Genomic DNA, 18,867 nt, shown 5'->3' on the forward strand with positions numbered 1-18,867 from the left:
TGTGAACTACTCAACAACTCGAGTGCTCGGCAACTGAAGATAAATATCTAGCATGTCAGATATCTGAATCTGAGTTGCTCGACTGGCAATGAGTGCTATGTCGAACAGCCAATGAGAACGCAAGATACGGGGTGAGGGGAAACGCAGGGGAGGAGTGTAAAAAGGTGGGACAGGGGCGTAATATAGTTTATATCAGAATACATCAGCACACACACAAGTTTTACAGTATTTCTGACCTTATCGTTCTCTACAAAACACCCATGCTGCATTGCAAAAAAAATTATTTATTAACCTCCAACTCGCTATAGAACAATCCATGTTGGTCGTGTTGCAAATTCCACTCAGATTCATTTATTTTTTCTCTTTGATTTTACTCTGCACATCAGCTTTGATCGCTCGCTACTTGTTGACGTGCATTTTTGGACGTGGTGTCATTAAACCCCTCGTCACTTCTCACGTTTGTTTTCGTGACAATACGTAGTTTGGGAGACCAGAGAAGCTCGTCTGCGATTCCAGTTGGTGATAGATGGTGTAGTGTGAAACCCCCTGTTGCGATCAGTCGTGTAGTGTGAAAGCCACACCTACTTGAAAGACTCCCGATTACAAGAGATCCAGTTGTGTAGTGGGAACTGTACAGCCACCTGACGACTTGGAAAGTCGTGTAGTGTGAACTTGGCATAAATTTGGGAAACATGTATATAAATATGCTGTTATTTAATAATTCTATTTTCACACAGCAAACAACAAAGTAACCAAATGTAAGCATTCAGATGAACAAATCAGATTGGCCCGCGGGCCGGACTTTGGACATGCCTGTCCTAGTGGGTAGAGCTTTGAGCTATTAAGCGAAAAGTTGTGGGTTATGTTGCCACTGTTGAGACCTTCGTCAAGGCCCTTAACACTCTTTGCTCCAGGGGCACCAGACACTCTGACCCCAGCTTCCAAAGAAGCTGTGATATGCTGAAAAGCATTTCTTTGGGCTGTACATTTAAATGTGTGTATATTTATATATGACTCAAAAAGGCAAATCTGCTCTAGATTATTGTTATTATTAACTCTAGACGGTTTTCCTTCCACCAACTTTTTGTGAATTTTGAAAATGCGCATTAAAAAACCTGGATGGAAAAGCTCAAAATTCGAAAAAAGACCCAAATATCGCAAAAAAAGTTTTCACGCTTGAACGAGGTGGAAAAGTTAGAATATCGCATCACCGAAATGCGAAAAAAGGGGATGGAAATGGGTTTTGTGAATAAACGATGATGTTTCAAGCTCTAAGTCACACACACACACACGCATATACAGTGTATCACAAAAGTGAGTACACCCCTCACATTTCTGCAGATATTTAAGTATATCTTTTCATGGGACAACACTGACAAAATGACACTTTGACACAATGAAAAGTAGTCTGTGTGCAGCTTATATAACAGTGTAAATTTATTCTTCCCCTTAAAATAACTCAATATACAGCCATTAATGTCTAAACCACCGGCAACAAAAGTGAGTACACCCCTTAGTGAAAGTTCCTGAAGTGTCAATATTTTGTGTGGCCACCATTATTTCCCAGAACTGCCTTAACTCTCCTGGGCATGGAGTTTACCAGAGCTTCACAGGTTGCCACTGGAATGCTTTTCCACTCCTCCATGACGACATCACGGAGCTGGCGGATATTCGAGACTTTGCGCTCCTCCACCTTCCGCTTGAGGATGCCCCAAAGATGTTCTATTGGGTTTAGGTCTGGAGACATGCTTGGCCAGTCCATCACCTTTACCTTCAGCCTCTTCAATGAAGCAGTGGTCGTCTTAGAGGTGTGTTTGGGGTCATTATCATGCTGGAACACTGCCCTGCGACCCAGTTTCCGGAGGGAGGGGATCATGCTCTGCTTCAGTATTTCACAGTACATATTGGAGTTCATGTGTCCCTCAATGAAATGTAACTCCCCAACACCTGCTGCACTCATGCAGCCCCAGACCATGGCATTCCCACCACCATGCTTGACTGTAGGCATGACACACTTATCTTTGTACTCCTCACCTGATTGCTGCCACACATGCTTGAGACCATCTGAACCAAACAAATTAATCTTGGTCTCATCAGACCATAGGACATGGTTCCAGTAATCCATGTCCTTTGTTGACATGTCTTCAGCAAACTGTTTGCGGGCTTTCTTGTGTAGAGACTTCAGAAGAGGCTTCCTTCTGGGGTGACAGCCATGCAGACCAATTTGATGTAGTGTGCGGCGTATGGTCTGAGCACTGACAGGCTGACCCCCCACCTTTTCAATCTCTGCAGCAATGCTGACAGCACTCCTGCGCCTATCGTTCAAAGACAGCAGTTGGATGTGACGCTGAGCACGTGCACTCAGCTTCTTTGGACGACCAACGCGAGGTCTGTTCTGAGTGGACCCTGCTCTTTTAAAACGCTGGATGATCTTGGCCACTGTGCTGCAGCTCAGTTTCAGGGTGTTGGCAATTTTCATGTAGCCTTGGCCATCTTCATGTAGCGCAACAATTCGTCTTTTAAGATCCTCAGAGTTCTTTGCCATGAGGTGCCATGTTGGAACTTTCAGTGACCAGTATGAGAGAGTGTGAGAGCTGTACTACTAAATTGAACACACCTGCTCCCTATGCACACCTGAGACCTAGTAACACTAACAAATCACATGACATTTTGGAGGGAAAATGACAAGCAGTGCTCAATTTGGACATTTAGGGGTATAGTCTCTTAGGGGTGTACTCACTTTTGTTGCCGGTGGTTTAGACATTAATGGCTGTATATTGAGTTATTTTGAGGGAAGAATAAATTTACACTGTTATATAAGCTGCACACAGACTACTTTTCATTGTGTCAAAGTGTCATTTTGTCAGTGTTGTCCCATGAAAAGATATACTTAAATATCTGCAGAAATGTGAGGGGTGTACTCACTTTTGTGATACACTGTATATATATACTGTATATACATGTACTAAAACTGAATGAAAAGGTGATGTTTTAATAACTGCTGCGTTATGTGCGCTGCCGAGAGAGCCAACACATCACGAATCAACAACTGGTCATCCACAAGTGCCTGCAAAACAATCGATGGCCATCGCTTTCTATGTACATATTCCCTGTACCCGACTGCTGGAGGGAGGATTGGAATGTGTGTACCATCCTGTGCAGCGTACACCTGTGGTATGTGGTGCGCTGCATAATTACGCTGCACTATTTCTTCTGCCTCCTGCGCATTTGGTAATACGACGTAATGTTTCATTAGTTTTGATGTTATTGCTTGGCATACAGCGTATACACTACGGTGAACTGTTGTTACGCCGAACGTCTCACCCACTACCCTGTACTCCGCACAAGTGGCCAGCTTGTACAAGGCAATAGCGATCCTCTTTTCAGTTGGCACGTGTGGCCGGTGACTGTGAACTTTTGGCTCTACAGATGACCCGATCATGGTGCATAGCTCATCAAAGGCTGATTTTGACATTCTGAAATTCTTGATCCAAAGCTCGTTTGAAAAATGGTTCTGCACAATGTGCTCCCAAAATTGTTTAGTGCGTTTACGTCCCGAGATGCGGGGTGAACGTCGCCGTGGCACGGAGATTTGAGCCCACATTAGACGGACCATCGCTCGTTCTGCCCGACGTCTCTCGCGTCATGTAAAGGTTTTTTCGCATAACTGTAGTTGATGGAAACGCAACATTTTCCACTTTTTTTCTGTCGATATTTCATAAATGCGCTTTACACTTGCGAAACGTTTGCATGGAAACCCGGTTTCTGTCTGCTACATCGATTCTCATCCTTACGCTTTAAACGGGGGATAGTGTTCTCCCACCCTTAACATACTTTTCTGAGGCCTTCACACTGATTGATCTACAGTAGCTGCATATGTGGCTATTTCATTACAAATGTTCAACATTGAAAAGGTTCAATATGTACTGGCATAAATGTTTGCACCTAAAGTTTTTCTGTTAATATTTTTCTATATGAACCATGAAAGCTTTAATATGCATTAATATGTCCAAATATTTGCCCACATATTGAGATGTTTGTGAATGAGCCCATCACACAGATTAATAATAAAATTACTGTTAAAAATTAACCTCTTGTGTTCAATGCTGTTAAAGTTCATTTATATAAGATCAAGTAAAGCCCACGTGTCTCATTATTTATTTAACCTTGAGGGCGTCACAGTGGCTAAGTGGGTAGCACTGTCGCCTCACGGCAAGAAGGTCCTTGGTTCGATCCCCAGGTGGGGCGGTCCGGGTCCTTTACTGTGTGGAGTTTGCATGTTCTCCCCGGGTCTGTGTGGGTTTACTCCGGGTGCTCCGGTTTCCTCCCACAGTCCAAAAACATGCAAGTGAGGTGAATTGGAGACACTAAATTGTCCATGAGTGTGTTTGATATAACCTTGTGAACTGATGAATCTTGTGTAATGAGTAACTACCGTTCCTGTCATGAATGTAACCGAAGTGTAAAACATGACGTTAAAATACCAATAAACAAACAAACAAACATTATTTATTTAACCCTGAATGACTGTAGTGATTGTAGTGTTAAACATGGGGCGACTCTAAAGGGGTCAAAATTTAGTCAGACTATCTGCAAGGATAGTTATCTACTGCAGTTTACAGCCTTTGAAAGCCGTGAGCTGCTTTACAGTGCACAACAGCATTAGCTGATAGTTTAAACATATTGATAACTGATGTGAGGGCGATTGCTGGTGCGTGCCAGAACTCTGACAGGTTCTGATATCATCTCAGTGTGGTTTGGGTGCACTCAGTGGAACAGATCTCTCTAAAGGCATTTGCAGCATTTGTGTGAAATTCCCTCCCAATATTATAACGAAAGCAATTGATCAGCAAGCTATCCGATAGGGGCTCCTGTTATCCTCATCGGTCTTTATCTAAAGAGCTCAAGTGGGCTTGTAACAACAGAATCTATTCTATTGCTGTCCTGCCTGTTCTAGCAAATCTATGGCTGTGCTGTGACCTGGAATGGAGTCATCAAAGACAGTGTGTCCAGACACAGAGTCTCAAACTTAGCGTGTTAAATCACCAGGTTACCAACAGTCAGAGTCAGAGAGGTTTTATTGTCATTTCAGCTACATACAAGTACATATTGAAACGAAACAGCGTTCCTCTAGGATCACGGTGTAACACGGTACAAAAAGTGCAAGACAAAAGCAGTGTAAATACAAAACAGTGTAAGTACAACAATAAATACAAAAAATCCTATTATAAATAACTACAAAATATATTCCTAATTATCCCTAATCTAAACAAGTAATTAAAAGACAGGACTAAAGACAAGTGTTAGTGCATGATGGTGAATAGATGGTACAATGGTTCATGAGGTAGTGACATGTTGTACATTAGCAGTGTAAAATTGGCAATGGAGCCTAAAAAGTAAATAAGGTGCAAAAATACAAAAAGACTTTTTCAATATCTGAATAAACAGGTAAAAACAGTCTAACATAGTCAATATAGTTCAGTGTGTGGCAGCAGAAACATTTCCAGAGGAAATTGTTACAGTACTGAGTTGAGGAGTCTGATTGCTTGTGGGATAAAACTGTTACACAGTCTGGTTGTGTTAGTCCGGATGCTGCGGTATCGTCTCCCAGACGGGAGCAGAGTAAAAGCCATTAAACCCTGATTTCTACTAAGAGCTTGTTTTTATTCTTAATTTGAATGTCATTTTACTATAGCTGAAGGATGTTGTTGAGAGACACTAGAGTGACAATGTAATTGTTTTTTTTTTTTTCGGACAGCTGTGCCTCCAAACATTGCCGACCTGAAGAACTTGGAGGTGCTGAACCTGTTCAACAATCAGATAGAAGAACTGCCGACTCAGATCAGCAGCCTTCAGAAACTCAAACACCTGAATCTGGGGTGAGGAACTGTCCACGTTTCTACTTTTCTCATCATTCAATCGGCAGCGCGGTGGATCGGTGGGTAGAACTGTCGCTTTACAGCAAAAAGGTTCTGGGTTCAGTTCCCAGGTGGAGAGGTCCGGGTCCTTTCTGTGTGGAGTTTGCATGTTCTCCCCGTGTCCGTGTGGGTTTCTTCCGGGTGCTCCGGTTTCCTCCCACAGTCCAAAGATACGCTAGAGAGGTGAATTGGAGACACTAAATGAACTTGTGAACTGATGAATCTTGTGTAATGAGTAACTACCGTTCCTGTCATGGATGTAACCAAAGTGTAAAACATGACGTTAAAATCCTAATAAACAAACAAACAAACAATCTGCACTATGAGGCGTCCTAGCAATCCTACGGCAATTCAGTTAGCAATCACTCACTCACTTTCTTAACCGCTTATCCAGTCAGGGTCGCGGGGGGTGCTGGAGCCTATCCCAGCTTTTCAATGGGCGCAAGGCACACAGTAACACCCTGGACGGGGCGCCAGTCCATCGCAGGGCAAACACACATACACACAAACACACATTCACCTATAGGGCAATTCAGAGTCTTCAATTAACCTGACTGCATGTTTTTGCACTGTGGGAGGAAACCGGAGCACCCAGAGGTAACCCACACAGACACGGGGAGAACATGCAAACTCCGCACAGAAAGGACCCGGACCGCCCCGCCTGGGGATCGAACACAGGACCTTCTTGCTGTGAGGCGACAGTGGAAGTCTAAAGCAGCTAAAAACACGACTCTGGTAACTGAGTTTGGAAAAAAAAACAAAAACACAACCAATTCTGTGGACGCAGATGGAGGGCTGTCCAAACACGGACTAGTATTTTTATATTTGAGACAGAACGTGAAGCCTCGCACCGTCGCTGGATGTTCTAGGTTTACATTCAACTATTAAGGGAGCTGCACTGTGTATTGTAGCTTCCATTTATTCTATCATTCAATTTGTCATTTAATGCCATGAAATGTGGCTCTTTTCTTTAAATAATCTGTTAAATCTGTGATTTTTGAAAAACAAGGTCAGTGAAATGAAGCACATGATTTCACTAGGTATGTGTTGTGTATTGCACAATACTTCCCTTCAGTAAAACTTTACTCAGAACCCAAACCCTCAGACCCCACGTTAGATCCTGACGGTGAGGATGAGTAGGAGGCCTCCTCAATGTCACGCAGGATTAAATCATGTCACAATCTCACCCAGCATCCAAAATCCCACATTTTTATTGATTTGCTGTCAGACGCATCATTTCCTGGTATAATCTTAAAGACATAAGCCGGACCGCCGTATTCGTGGCAACGCGTCCCGGCCTACCCCCATCTCATTGATCAAAACAATTCCTCACCTCGTGTAATTGCTTCACAAACAGCCGTGTGTTTGTCTCTCTTAAATCCCTGACACGGCCGTGTGTATCTTGTCTGACAGCTTCCCATCACTGAGCTACAGGTGAAAGGTGCCTAATGAAATTGGGCGGGACATGAAGAGGAGCGGCTTAAACGGCCAGGGTTATTCAGCCTCTGATCTCAGTCTCTGTCTCTATTATTTAGATACATTCTTTCCTTTCTTAGCTTATTGTCAGGTACCTTTACCACTTTTTAGATCAGTAATTGTTTACTTGTTTACTTAGGACTGTTCTGCAAAGGACAAATCAACAAGCTAACAGAACTGGAATATGACATGAAATTATGCTGGATACCAGGACACAGCGGAATAGCATCAAAAAACCATCGAAATCCCTTCAACAGATATTAAACGACTAATACATGTTTACATCAAGGAAACAAACGTCTGTACATACACCCAAATATCAAAATTAAACCAAGGACACACCAAGGACGACGTATAGCCCTAGTTATACACTCAAGGTGGAGAATCTGCCACACCAGAATAACCCACCAACACCTGATAAATGGAGAAAACATCTGTAACAATAAAACACATACACCGATCAGCCATAACATTAAAACCACCTCCTTGTTTCTACACTCGCTGTCCATTTTATCAGCTCCACTTACCATATAGAAGCACTTTGTAGTTCTACAATTACTGACTGTAATCCATCTGTTTCTCTGCATTCTATGTTAGCCCCCTTTCATGCTGTTCTTCAATGCTCAGGACCCCCACAGAGCAGGTATTATTTAGGTGGTGGATCATTCTCAGCACTGCAGTGACACTGACATGGTGGTGGTGTGTTAGTGTGTGTTGTGCTGGTATGAGTGGATCAGACACAGCAGCGCTGCTGGAGTTTTTAAATACTGTCCACTCTATTAGAGACGATAAGAGACGATCGCTCATCTACTGCTGCTGTTTGAGTCGGTCAGCTTCTAGACCTCCTTCAGTGGTCACAGGACGCTGCCCACGGGACGCTGTTGGCTGGATATTTCTGGTTTGTGGACTATTCTCGGTCCAGCAGTGACAGTGAGGTGTTTAAAAACTCCAGCAGCGCTGCTGTGTCTGATCCACTCATACCAGCACAACACACACTAACACACCACCACCATGTCAGTGTCAGTGCAGTGCTGAGAATGATCCACCACCTAAATAATACCTGCTCTGTGGGGGTCCTGACCATTGAAGAACAGGGTGAAAGCAGGTTAACAAAGCATGTAGAGAAACAGATGGATTACAGTCAGTGATTGTAGAACTACAAAGTGCTTCTATATGGTAAGTGGAGCTGATAAAATGGACAGTGAGAGTTTCCACTAATGATGTGCGATGTATCAGCAGTGTGTGCAGAGAAGAAGCCCGACATCATGATTGTGCGACCTGCTGCAACCTTATCGTATATGTTGTCAGTCTTCATGTTAAAACTCCCAACCAGTTTAGTGCATGTTGTGGGGAGGGGGGGTCAGGGTTCTAGGTTTACATTCAACTATTACAGTAGCTGTGCTGTTTTGTAGCTTCCATTTATTCTATCATTCAATTTATGAGCGTAATTTAATGACTGATGTGAAACGCGGCTCTTTTTGTGTCCTAATTGTAACTGTGTGTGTGTGTGTGTTTAGCATGAACAGGTTAAGTACCCTGCCCAGAGGTTTCGGGTCTCTGCCAGCGCTGGAGGTCCTGGATTTGACCTACAACAACCTGAACGAGTCGTCACTGCCAGGAAACTTCTTCTATCTCAGTAAGTCTGGCACACGTGTGATCACTTCCACCCACAGACACCGTACATCACATCTCACAGCACTATAACATGCCACAAACAGCATAACGGTTAACTGACAAAACGTCATCATCATTCCAATCAACCCGTCCCTATCAGGCACCGAGTGATGATCACTGACCGGCTCTGGTGCGCCGTATGAATCATTAATGGCCTGTTATTTTAATAATAATGCCGCACCAAGAGAACACGCAGCACAGCAATCAGATCTTCAGTCGCCCTTCCACATCACCCTGTCTGCTGTATTTATCACCGGTGACGTTCTAGCCTCTGATATTACCACTGATTCCACAAGCAAATTAAAATGGATCTGATTAATGAATGAGATTCAGGTGATTAAGGACAATCAGCGACGCCAGAGCGTACCAGAGGAAGGGGAGGAGGAGGAAGAGTAGGCTTCATCTGAATACACGCACTCAGTCGAAGAGCATGGATAGAATTGAAAATTTGAATAGAAAACTTGCGCTTTTACAATGGGAACAGTGGATTGATTTAGATTTCAGTGAGTGTTTATCAGGTGCTCCGTTATTTCATAACGGGAGGACGGCTCGGTGGGTAGCACTGTCGCCTCCCAGCAAGAAGGTCCTGGGTTCAATTCCCAGGTGGAGCGATTCTGGTCCTCTCTGTTTGGAGTTTGCATGTCCGGTCATGAATGTAACCTAGATAAATGTGTCATTACATGAAACCAGACAGATAAATGTTTGCATTTTTAATACACATACACAAGCAGAATGTTTTGTTTCAGTGTATCCGAGTGTCCATTTGCATCGTGTTCTCAGGGATTGTAAGATTATATTTACACTGATCAGCCATAACATTAAAACCACCTCCTTGTTTCTACACTCATTGTCCATTTTATCAGCTCCACTTACCATATAGAAGCACTTTGTAGTTCTACAATTACTGACTGTAGTCTATCTGTTTCTCTACATACTTTTTGAACCTGCTTTCACCCTGTTCTTCAATGGTCAGGACCCCACAGGACCACCACAGAGCAGGTATTATTTAGGTGGTGGATCATTCTCAGCACTGCAGCGACGCTGACATGGTGGTGGTGAGTTAGTGTGTGTTGTGCTGGTATGAGTGGATCGTGTCCACTCACTGTCCACTCTTAGACACTCCTTCTAGTTGGTCCACCTTGCAGATGTAAAGTCAGAGACGATCGCTCATCTACTGCTGCTGTTTGAGTCGGTCATCTTCTAGACCTTCATCGGTGGTCACAGGACGCTGCCCACGGGGCGCTGTTGGCTGGATATTTTTGGTTGGTGGACTAATTCCAGTCCAGCAGTGACAGTGAAGTGTTTAAAAACTCCACCAGCGCTGCTGTGTCTGATCCACTCATACCAGCACAACACACACTAACACACCACCACCATGTCAGTGTCACTGCAGTGCTGAGAATGATCCACCACCTAAATAATACCTGCTCTGTGGGGGTCCGTACCATTGAAGAGAAACAGATGGACTACAGTCAGTAATTGTAGAACTACAAAGTGCTTCTATATGGTAAGTGGAGCTGATAAAATGGACAGTGAGTGTAGAAACAAGGAGGTGGTTTTAATGTTATGACGGATCGGTGTATGTGTAATCATTTTTAAATTGAATCAACAAAGAAATTGATAATGTTCATTTAGGGCTGGACGATATGGCTAAAATTTATATCACGATACAACTCCTAATTTCGGTCGATACGATATAATTCCGATATCGATATGAATAACACAAATGTCAGAAAAACTGCCAAGAACACCAAAATTGGATGGTGGTACCTGCAAACCTCTTTTCTGGTTTCTGGCAAGAAATACAAGCTGAATACACGACTGAATTAGTCCTTCCTCTCTTATCAGCTATTTCATCTGCTTCTTTTTCAGCTGTGGACAGTGGCGGAGCCAGACAATTTCCATAGTGGTGGCCAGACTGAGACCACTGCTCACACAGGGGTGGCACAGAAACTGTCTGATACCTTATTTTTTTATGTGGCAAGTTGCTGTTGATCTAGTAATGTTTTGGTCACTCACTCATTTACCTGTACAGGCAGTAAGTGCCATGTAGAAATACATCAAGCCTAGCATAATAAGCTTTTTATTTTTTCTCATTTTCCCTGACAAGTAAAAAACTAAAACATAACCTATAACCTTAACATTACGAGGAAGAATTTCAAAGCTATTCCTTTGCAATACTTGATCATTTGACTGCAAACTTGTGTGTACTGATGAGACTCATCTGAACCCCAGAACATGCTAGTGTGAATGCCTGGAAAACAAATTTTAATTTTCTTTCAAGAATATGACACAGACTGACCAACACTTACGCTAAATCAGCATTGAAAATTTACTTTACTTTTAATAGCCTTCTACAATGCTGGAGTTACTTAAAACTGAATGTTTTCTTTTAAATAGAAGTGTTATTTAACTGCCATTAAATTGTTTTCAAAAAAAAAAAAGCCCAATTTAGAGGAAAACCGCCCAATCTGGCAACACTGGAACGCGCAGAGCCCGTTAGTGCCTTTACTCGTAGCGTGCCACAACTACTAAGTAATATTAGTACTCAGTAGTATTAGTACTCAGTAGTATTAGTACTCAGTAGTATTAGTAGTATTAGTACTCAGTAGTATTAGTACTCAGTAGTATTAGTAGTATTATTACTCAGTAGTATTATTACTCAGTAGTATTAGTAGTATTAGTACTCAGTAGTTTTAGTACTCAGTAGTATTAGTACTCAGTAGTATTAGTAGTATTAGTACTCCGTAGTATTAGTACTCCGTAGTATTAGTACTCCGTAGTATTAGTACTCAGTAGTATTAGTAGTATTAGTACTCAGTAGTATTAGTAGTATTAGTACTCAGTAGTATTAGTACTCAGTAGTATTAGTAGTATTAGTACTCAGTAGTATTAGTACTCCGTAGTATTAGTACTCAGTAGTATTAGTAGTATTAGTACTCAGTAGTATTAGTACTCAGTAGTATTAGTACTCAGTAGTATTAGTAGTATTAGTACTCAGTAGTTTTAGTACTCCGTAGTATTAGTACTCCGTAGTATTAGTACTCAGTAGTATTAGTAGTATTAGTACTCAGTAGTATTAGTACTCAGTAGTATTAGTAGTATTAGTACTCAGTAGTATTAGTACTCAGTAGTATTAGTACTCAGTAGTATTAGTAGTATTAGTACTCAGTAGTATTAGTACTCAGTAGTATTAGTAGTATTAGTACTCAGTAGTATTAGTACTCAGTAGTATTAGTACTCAGTAGTATTAGTAGTATTAGTACTCAGTAGTATTAGTACTCAGTAGTATTAGTAGTATTAGTACTCAGTAGTATTAGTACTCAGTAGTATTAGTAGTATTAGTACTCAATAGTATTAGTAGTATTAGTACTCAGTAGTATTAGTACTCAGTAGTATTAGTACTCAGTAGTATTAGTAGTATTAGTACTCAGTAGTATTAGTACTCAGTAGTATTAGTAGTATTAGTACTCAGTAGTATTAGTACTCAGTAGTATTAGTACTCAGTAGTATTAGTAGTATTAGTACTCAGTAGTATTAGTACTCAGTAGTATTAGTAGTATTAGTACTCAGTAGTATTAGTACTCAGTAGTATTAGTAGTATTAGTACTCAGTAGTATTAGTACTCAGTAGTATTAGTAGTATTAGTACTCAGTAGTATTAGTACTCAGTAGTATTAGTAGTATTAGTACTCAGTAGTATTAGTAGTATTAGTACTCAGTAGTACTGTACTTCTTCTGTAATAGTGTTGGCGGTTGACGTTTATGTTGAGTGTGTAACTGCACTGTTTTGGTGGAGAACTACTTGCTTGAGGTGCGCTGTTGAATTGCGTCCCTGTGGAAACACCTGCGTGCAAAAATGCTTCCTCAAAAAAGTAACACCGGCAAAGCGGCCACCCCCCGGCTCCGCCCCTGACTGTGGATGCTCGTTCACTCACAGCTGTTGAACTCATTTAGCCGCTAATATCCACCGTGTTGTAGCGGAGTGTAATCAGAGCGGTAACGCTGAGCACCGGCTTCGTGCCTGTGGCGTACGTCATCACGCACTGACGTCATGTATATCGATCGAATTTGTTTAAAAATCATATCACCGTTATGGAAACATTTTCTATCGCGATATATATCGATATCGAATTATCGTCCAGCACTGTGTTCATTTACATTTTCAGCATTTTGGCAGACGCTTTTATCCAAAGCGATTTACAGTGCTGTGACAGTATATGTTCTAAGCAATTGAGGGTTAAGGGACTTGCTTATGGGCCCAACAGTGACAAACTGGTAGAGGTTGGATTTGAACCAGCGCCCCTTTGATTTCTAGTCCAGTACCTTAACCGCTAGGCTACAACTACAATTTCCTAAGCAGGAAATGAAAAGTGTGGATAGTTTTAAACACACATGATCTATTGGTTACCTGACCAGAATAAAAATGTTCTGATAATACCAGTCTGATGTGGCCTAATGTACAGTGAAGTCAGTATTGTCATTTATCCAGCCCGAACCGTGTCAGTGTGTCTGTCTGTGTGTGTGTTTACTGCGCTGTGTTTGATCTGTGCTAACCTACCTGCAGTAGATCTGTTTGATCCTGTTCGGCTATCTTTGTAAGTTTGGACATGTAGTATTAATCAACGCTGACCATCTGTATTGATCAGACAGTGCACCGTTCAGGTCTGCAGCACCCCGGTCTCACCTTTTCTCTCATTTCAGCCACCCTGCGCGCACTTTATCTCAGTGACAACGACTTTGAGATCCTGCCCCCAGACATTGGCAAGCTGGCTAAGCTACAGATAGTGAGTAATTTATCTAAATTTGCCATTAAATCAATCGCCTGCACCATGCTGTTGGTTGGATTTATTTTTTTCTGGAGTGTGTGCTATCTTTTATCACAAGTTCGTGCGGTAGGATTCAGTGTTGTGTGTGCTGCCTGTGGCTCAACATGCCCACAGGAACGCTGAATAGAGGGAATTTTTTTTGTTATGATTAAATGCATTACAATGGTCTATACCAGATGCCGCATTGGACTCTCACGTTTAACACATTCATTTATTGTATTGTATTGTGTTGTGTTGTATCTTTTACTCTGTGATACCTACAGAATACCTCTTACCATTAAACACATACTTACTGAATGTACTAAATACTCACAGGAACGACAGGGCCATTCTACTGAATGGGCACCGTTTGTGTGTAGTAACTCGATGAAATTAAACTTCATTTTTTATCTTTGTTCGACACTGAATCTAGTAACACACACACTTAACTACTCAGAATGTGTTTCTAAGTGGAATTTTCATATACATTTATACATACACCGACCAGGCATAACAAAACGACCCCTGCCAGGTGAGGTGAATAACACTGATTATCTCTTCATCACGGCACCTGTTAGGTGTATATTGGACAGCAGGTGAACATTTTATCCTCAGAGTTGATGTTAGAAGCAGGAAAAATGGGCGAGCGTGAGGATCTGAGCGAGTTTGACGAGGGCCAAATTGTGACGGCTAGACGACTGGGTCAGAGCATCTCCAAAACTGCAGCTCTTGTGGGGTGTGTCACGGTCTGCAGTGGTCAGTATCTATCAAGGGGGTCCAAGGAAGGAACAGTGGTAAACCGGTGGCGGCCAAGGCTCACTGATGCACGTGGGGAGCGAGGGCTGGCCCGTGTGGTCCGATCCAACAGGCGAGCTACTGGAGCTCAGATTGCTGGTTCTGATAAGTTCTGGTTCATGCTGGTTCTGATAGAAAGGTGTCAGAATAGACCAACTAAAGGGGGACCAACACAGTATTAGGAAGGTGGTCATAATGTTATGCCTGATCGTTGTATAATGTCCTGGGGACGGAAATGGTACCAAGCCATTATGAAAACAATACTTAATGTCTTTGGTATGAATTGGTATAAAAAGTGCACTTAAAGAACAACATAAGACCAGTAAATGACAAGGATGATGTTTCTGACCTGTTTGTGTATTCTGTCTCTTGTCCTACTGTGTAGCTGAGTCTGAGGGACAACGACCTGATCTCCCTGCCGAAAGAGATTGGAGAGCTAGCCCAGCTGAAGGAGCTGCACATTCAGGGCAACAGACTGACTGTCCTGCCACCTGAATTAGGTGAGTCGTGGTTAGGTTAAACACACATAAAGACTATTTGCTCCACTTTCGTAGATTTGATGACTGGGCGGTGGCCAAACAGCCTAGCCATTGGAAAGTGCACTAATCAGTGACAGGTCCCAAGACCGGATAAAAGGGTTTACTCCAGATGCCCTCCCAAACTCAGATCTGCAGACCAGAATGACCTTCTGTGTTGACCCCTAAAAAATACATACATACTGTACATATGTGAGCAGCCGAAAGGGGATTTATTTACAAACATTATTGTAAATATCTGTTTAAAATGAATGCCAGTAGTTCTAGTTAAAACTTGGTATGTTAATTATTAGGGATGTAACGATAACGGTAACGAATTAGCGATTCACGATACTGGGTTCACGATACGATTTTTTCCCGATATTTTTTGGGTTTTTTTTTTTTTAAACAAAATGAAATTGAAGACAAATTATGACAAAGTAAATAAAATAAAATGCTGTATTTGTGCTTATCTTTTATTTATCTTAATAATGAATGTCCTTTTACTTCTGAGGTAGGTACAAACTGTGCCAAATAATGCTTACTGTGTTAAAAAAAAAACCTGAAATGAAATCTTAAAACAAATCCAACATTATATAAATAAATGAATAATACAAATAAAGAAAGTATCCTCACACATAAATTTGGCTGGAAAATCCCCTACCTGGCAACTTTGTGAAGTGCCGTCAACCAGGCGAGGTGAATAGCGCCAGCACCCTCTGCTGTTTAAAGTGAATATCGATTCATCTTAAATGAATAACCGATTTGAATCGTGGCACATGTGCACCGATTTTTAACTGTCTTGTGGTGCATCGTTACAGCCCTATTAATTATGAATCAATATTTGGGAGATTGGTCATTGGTCACATTTCACGGCAGTCATTACGTAATTGAATTTGGTAATACAAAAACAGAACTGGTTGTGAGTTTTCCAAACTCAGTTACCCGAGTCGTGTTTTAGCTACTTTACACTGCAACATTATGACTAAGAGCAGACCTGGGCATTGTACGGCGGGCCGGGAGACATGAGGTTCGAGGCAATTAAAAATCAGATGTAAATAAATGTACATCACATATGCAATACAACAGGATTGATTTTGACGGGAGCGCTATGTCTTTAATATCCGTAAGTTTGGATTTACGTGTGTGCGAGTGTATCAGCTTCACCATAATGCGAACAGAACTGAGTGTGACTGACGGTGGAGTTTTTAACAAGACGTGAACTGAAGTATTTATTTACTGAAGTCAGATGTAAAGCTGGTTAAGGATCACAATTTAGGCTTTAAATCGCTGTTATGGTACTAAACTGAAAAGAACATGAACGATGTGGAGCGTCACACCTGAAGCTTCAGTAACTAAACTGCAAAAGCAACAAAGACTGTTTATAAAGTTTAACACGTCCAGAACTGAAGCAGTCAGGACCAGCTCAGTGATTTTAAACAGAATATCCAACAATAACAAAGGACTGAAAAACAAATGAAGTAATTAGACTCAAAACTAAATAGTTTAAAAACCTGCACATTTTGTTCACATTTTTTTTTGCATGTGTTTGTTTAAATAGTAAAATAATGTTGATGTTTTTTCTCTGCATACTTCAAATTTTCTGATTGTAACATCTATACAGCTTATTAGAACGGCACAATTCACTGCTTCTCATAAAGAGTGGACAGTTGTAGCCTAGTGCTTAAGGTACTGGACTAGTAATTACAAGGTTGCTGGTTCAAGCCCCTCCACTGCCAGGTTGCTGCTGTTGGGCCCTTGAGCAAGGCCCTTAACCCTCAGTTGCTCAGACTGTATACTGTAACTGTATTTAGGGATGTCCCGATCCGATCTCAAAGATCGGGATCGAGGCTTTATTAAACCCGATCTTAATCCCGATCTTTTGTTTTACGTCAGCATGTCCGGTGTGTGGAAATAGTTTAAACTGGAAGGTAAAACAAGTCCAACAGTGAAGTGTAACGTCTGTAATGCGAGCGTTTCACGAGGCGGTAGTAGCAGAGCTGCGTTCATTACTGTAGAATTTTACTGTTTATATGGTGTGTGAGTCAAGGATCACTCCGGTTTACAAAACAACGTAGTGATGCACTCGTTTAATAAAGAAATAAATACACGGTGTATTCACAAATTGGGAGCAGAACACTTTATTAACTTCTTCTGTTACGGTACCGAATACCGGATAGTTGAGTCAAGCACGCTGTTTCATGTTCTATGGAAGGCCTAAAGGGTCAAAACACACTCACTTCGTGTACAAACGTCCATCAAACCACTGTCACAATACAAGCACTTTAAGAACTGGCTTTCCTTCATAACAAAAGAGCCTTTACATTTCAGGTTTTACTGTAATGCTTTCAAGTAACTTATTTTCTTATATTCAAGTTAAGCTGCTACACAGATTTCTGTTCATTTTTAGTGCATCACTGCATTAAACAGATTTTTTTTTTTTTCGAATGTAAAGTTTCAAGTAAAACTGTAATTATATCACTCATTTTGATTGATTTTGTAAAAATACAAAACATTAGGCCAATAGTTTGGATGCAGCATTTTTTCCTACAGCACTGCAGAGCTATTCAGTTGTTAAACATATACATTGGATTAATTTGAATAACTGTAATGTACTTGAAGTGTGCACTGTGTGAACAGTATTATCTAGTTCTTATCTAGACAATATCTAGAAAATACAAGTATCGGTGTGAGACTCGGTATCGGATCAGGATCAAAATTAATGATCGGGATCGGTATCGGGAACAAAAAAACGTGATCGGGACATCCCTTATGTAAGTCACTTTGTCACTAAGTCACTAATGTAAATGTAAATAAAGAGATAAAATTAATATTGAGCAGAATTAAGTTCACCTTATTGGTCTGGCCCTCCACAACAGTCCCAGTTTCTTATGTGGCCCCTTGGAAAATGTAATTGCCCACCTCTGACTAAGAGATTGCTAACTGAATTGCACTTGAACGCTACACAAAGGAAATACATTAAATCACTAAATATTAAATAATACACTGTAAAGGTATGAATTAGGTAGGGCCTTAATGATCACTCACTCCTATGTGAAACCCAAAGTGCAGGAGTAGTGCTTAATCCTGAGTCACCCTCTGATGGGTGTTATGAATTATGCACCCTGTGTACAGACATACCCCCTCTCAGAAGAGCATGCTGCAGTTAACTCAGACACAGGAACTTAATGCATTTATATCATTTAAATCATGACCAATAGAACAAACACATGAATTCATGGGGTGAATAAAAGATTCCTCATCTACTATGACTGTGTGTCTGTGTAGGTGCAGTGCTGGCTGATAGTAGAGCTGAGATTCTTACCTGAGAGCTTGAGATCTCAGGGCTAGCATGGGGTGGGCTAGCATGTTTTACCGCTGCGCCGCCTAAGCGCTGCTTCAAAAGGAAATAAATCATAATAAATAGCTTATTATCATCCACTGTGCTCTACTTTCTCGTTCCATTGAGTTTTTTTTTTCATTTTTCATTTTCCAGAACACACTTGGATGGTAAAGCACTTTAACTTTGGATACCAGCACACATATCGGCATGCACCTAATGTTAGCCAACCTTTTATCAATTAGTTTTAAAACACCTCTAACCATAAATCACCCTTAATAACCATTTATGTGACACAAGAATATTTAAGCTCAGCTTTTCATCTCTGAAGCAACATTCTCA

At 41.3% G+C, this 18,867-nt stretch overlaps 1 protein-coding gene across 2 annotated transcripts in view; it reads left to right on the forward strand.

Annotated features, from left to right (window-relative positions):
* rsu1 (Ras suppressor protein 1) overlaps positions 1–18,867 on the forward strand; it is a 65,724-nt gene that overhangs the window by 18,952 nt on the left and 27,905 nt on the right. For both annotated transcript variants that reach the window (XM_062991411.1, XM_062991412.1), the window contains exons 4-7: positions 5,759–5,879; positions 8,912–9,030; positions 13,772–13,854; positions 15,056–15,170. In XM_062991411.1, the coding sequence (XP_062847481.1) occupies positions 5,759–5,879; positions 8,912–9,030; positions 13,772–13,854; positions 15,056–15,170 (438 nt within the window). The remainder of the gene's footprint in view (positions 1–5,758; positions 5,880–8,911; positions 9,031–13,771; positions 13,855–15,055; positions 15,171–18,867) is intronic.

Source organism: Trichomycterus rosablanca, chromosome 3 (genome assembly GCF_030014385.1).
Source record: "Trichomycterus rosablanca isolate fTriRos1 chromosome 3, fTriRos1.hap1, whole genome shotgun sequence".
NCBI lineage: Eukaryota > Metazoa > Chordata > Actinopteri > Siluriformes > Trichomycteridae > Trichomycterus > Trichomycterus rosablanca.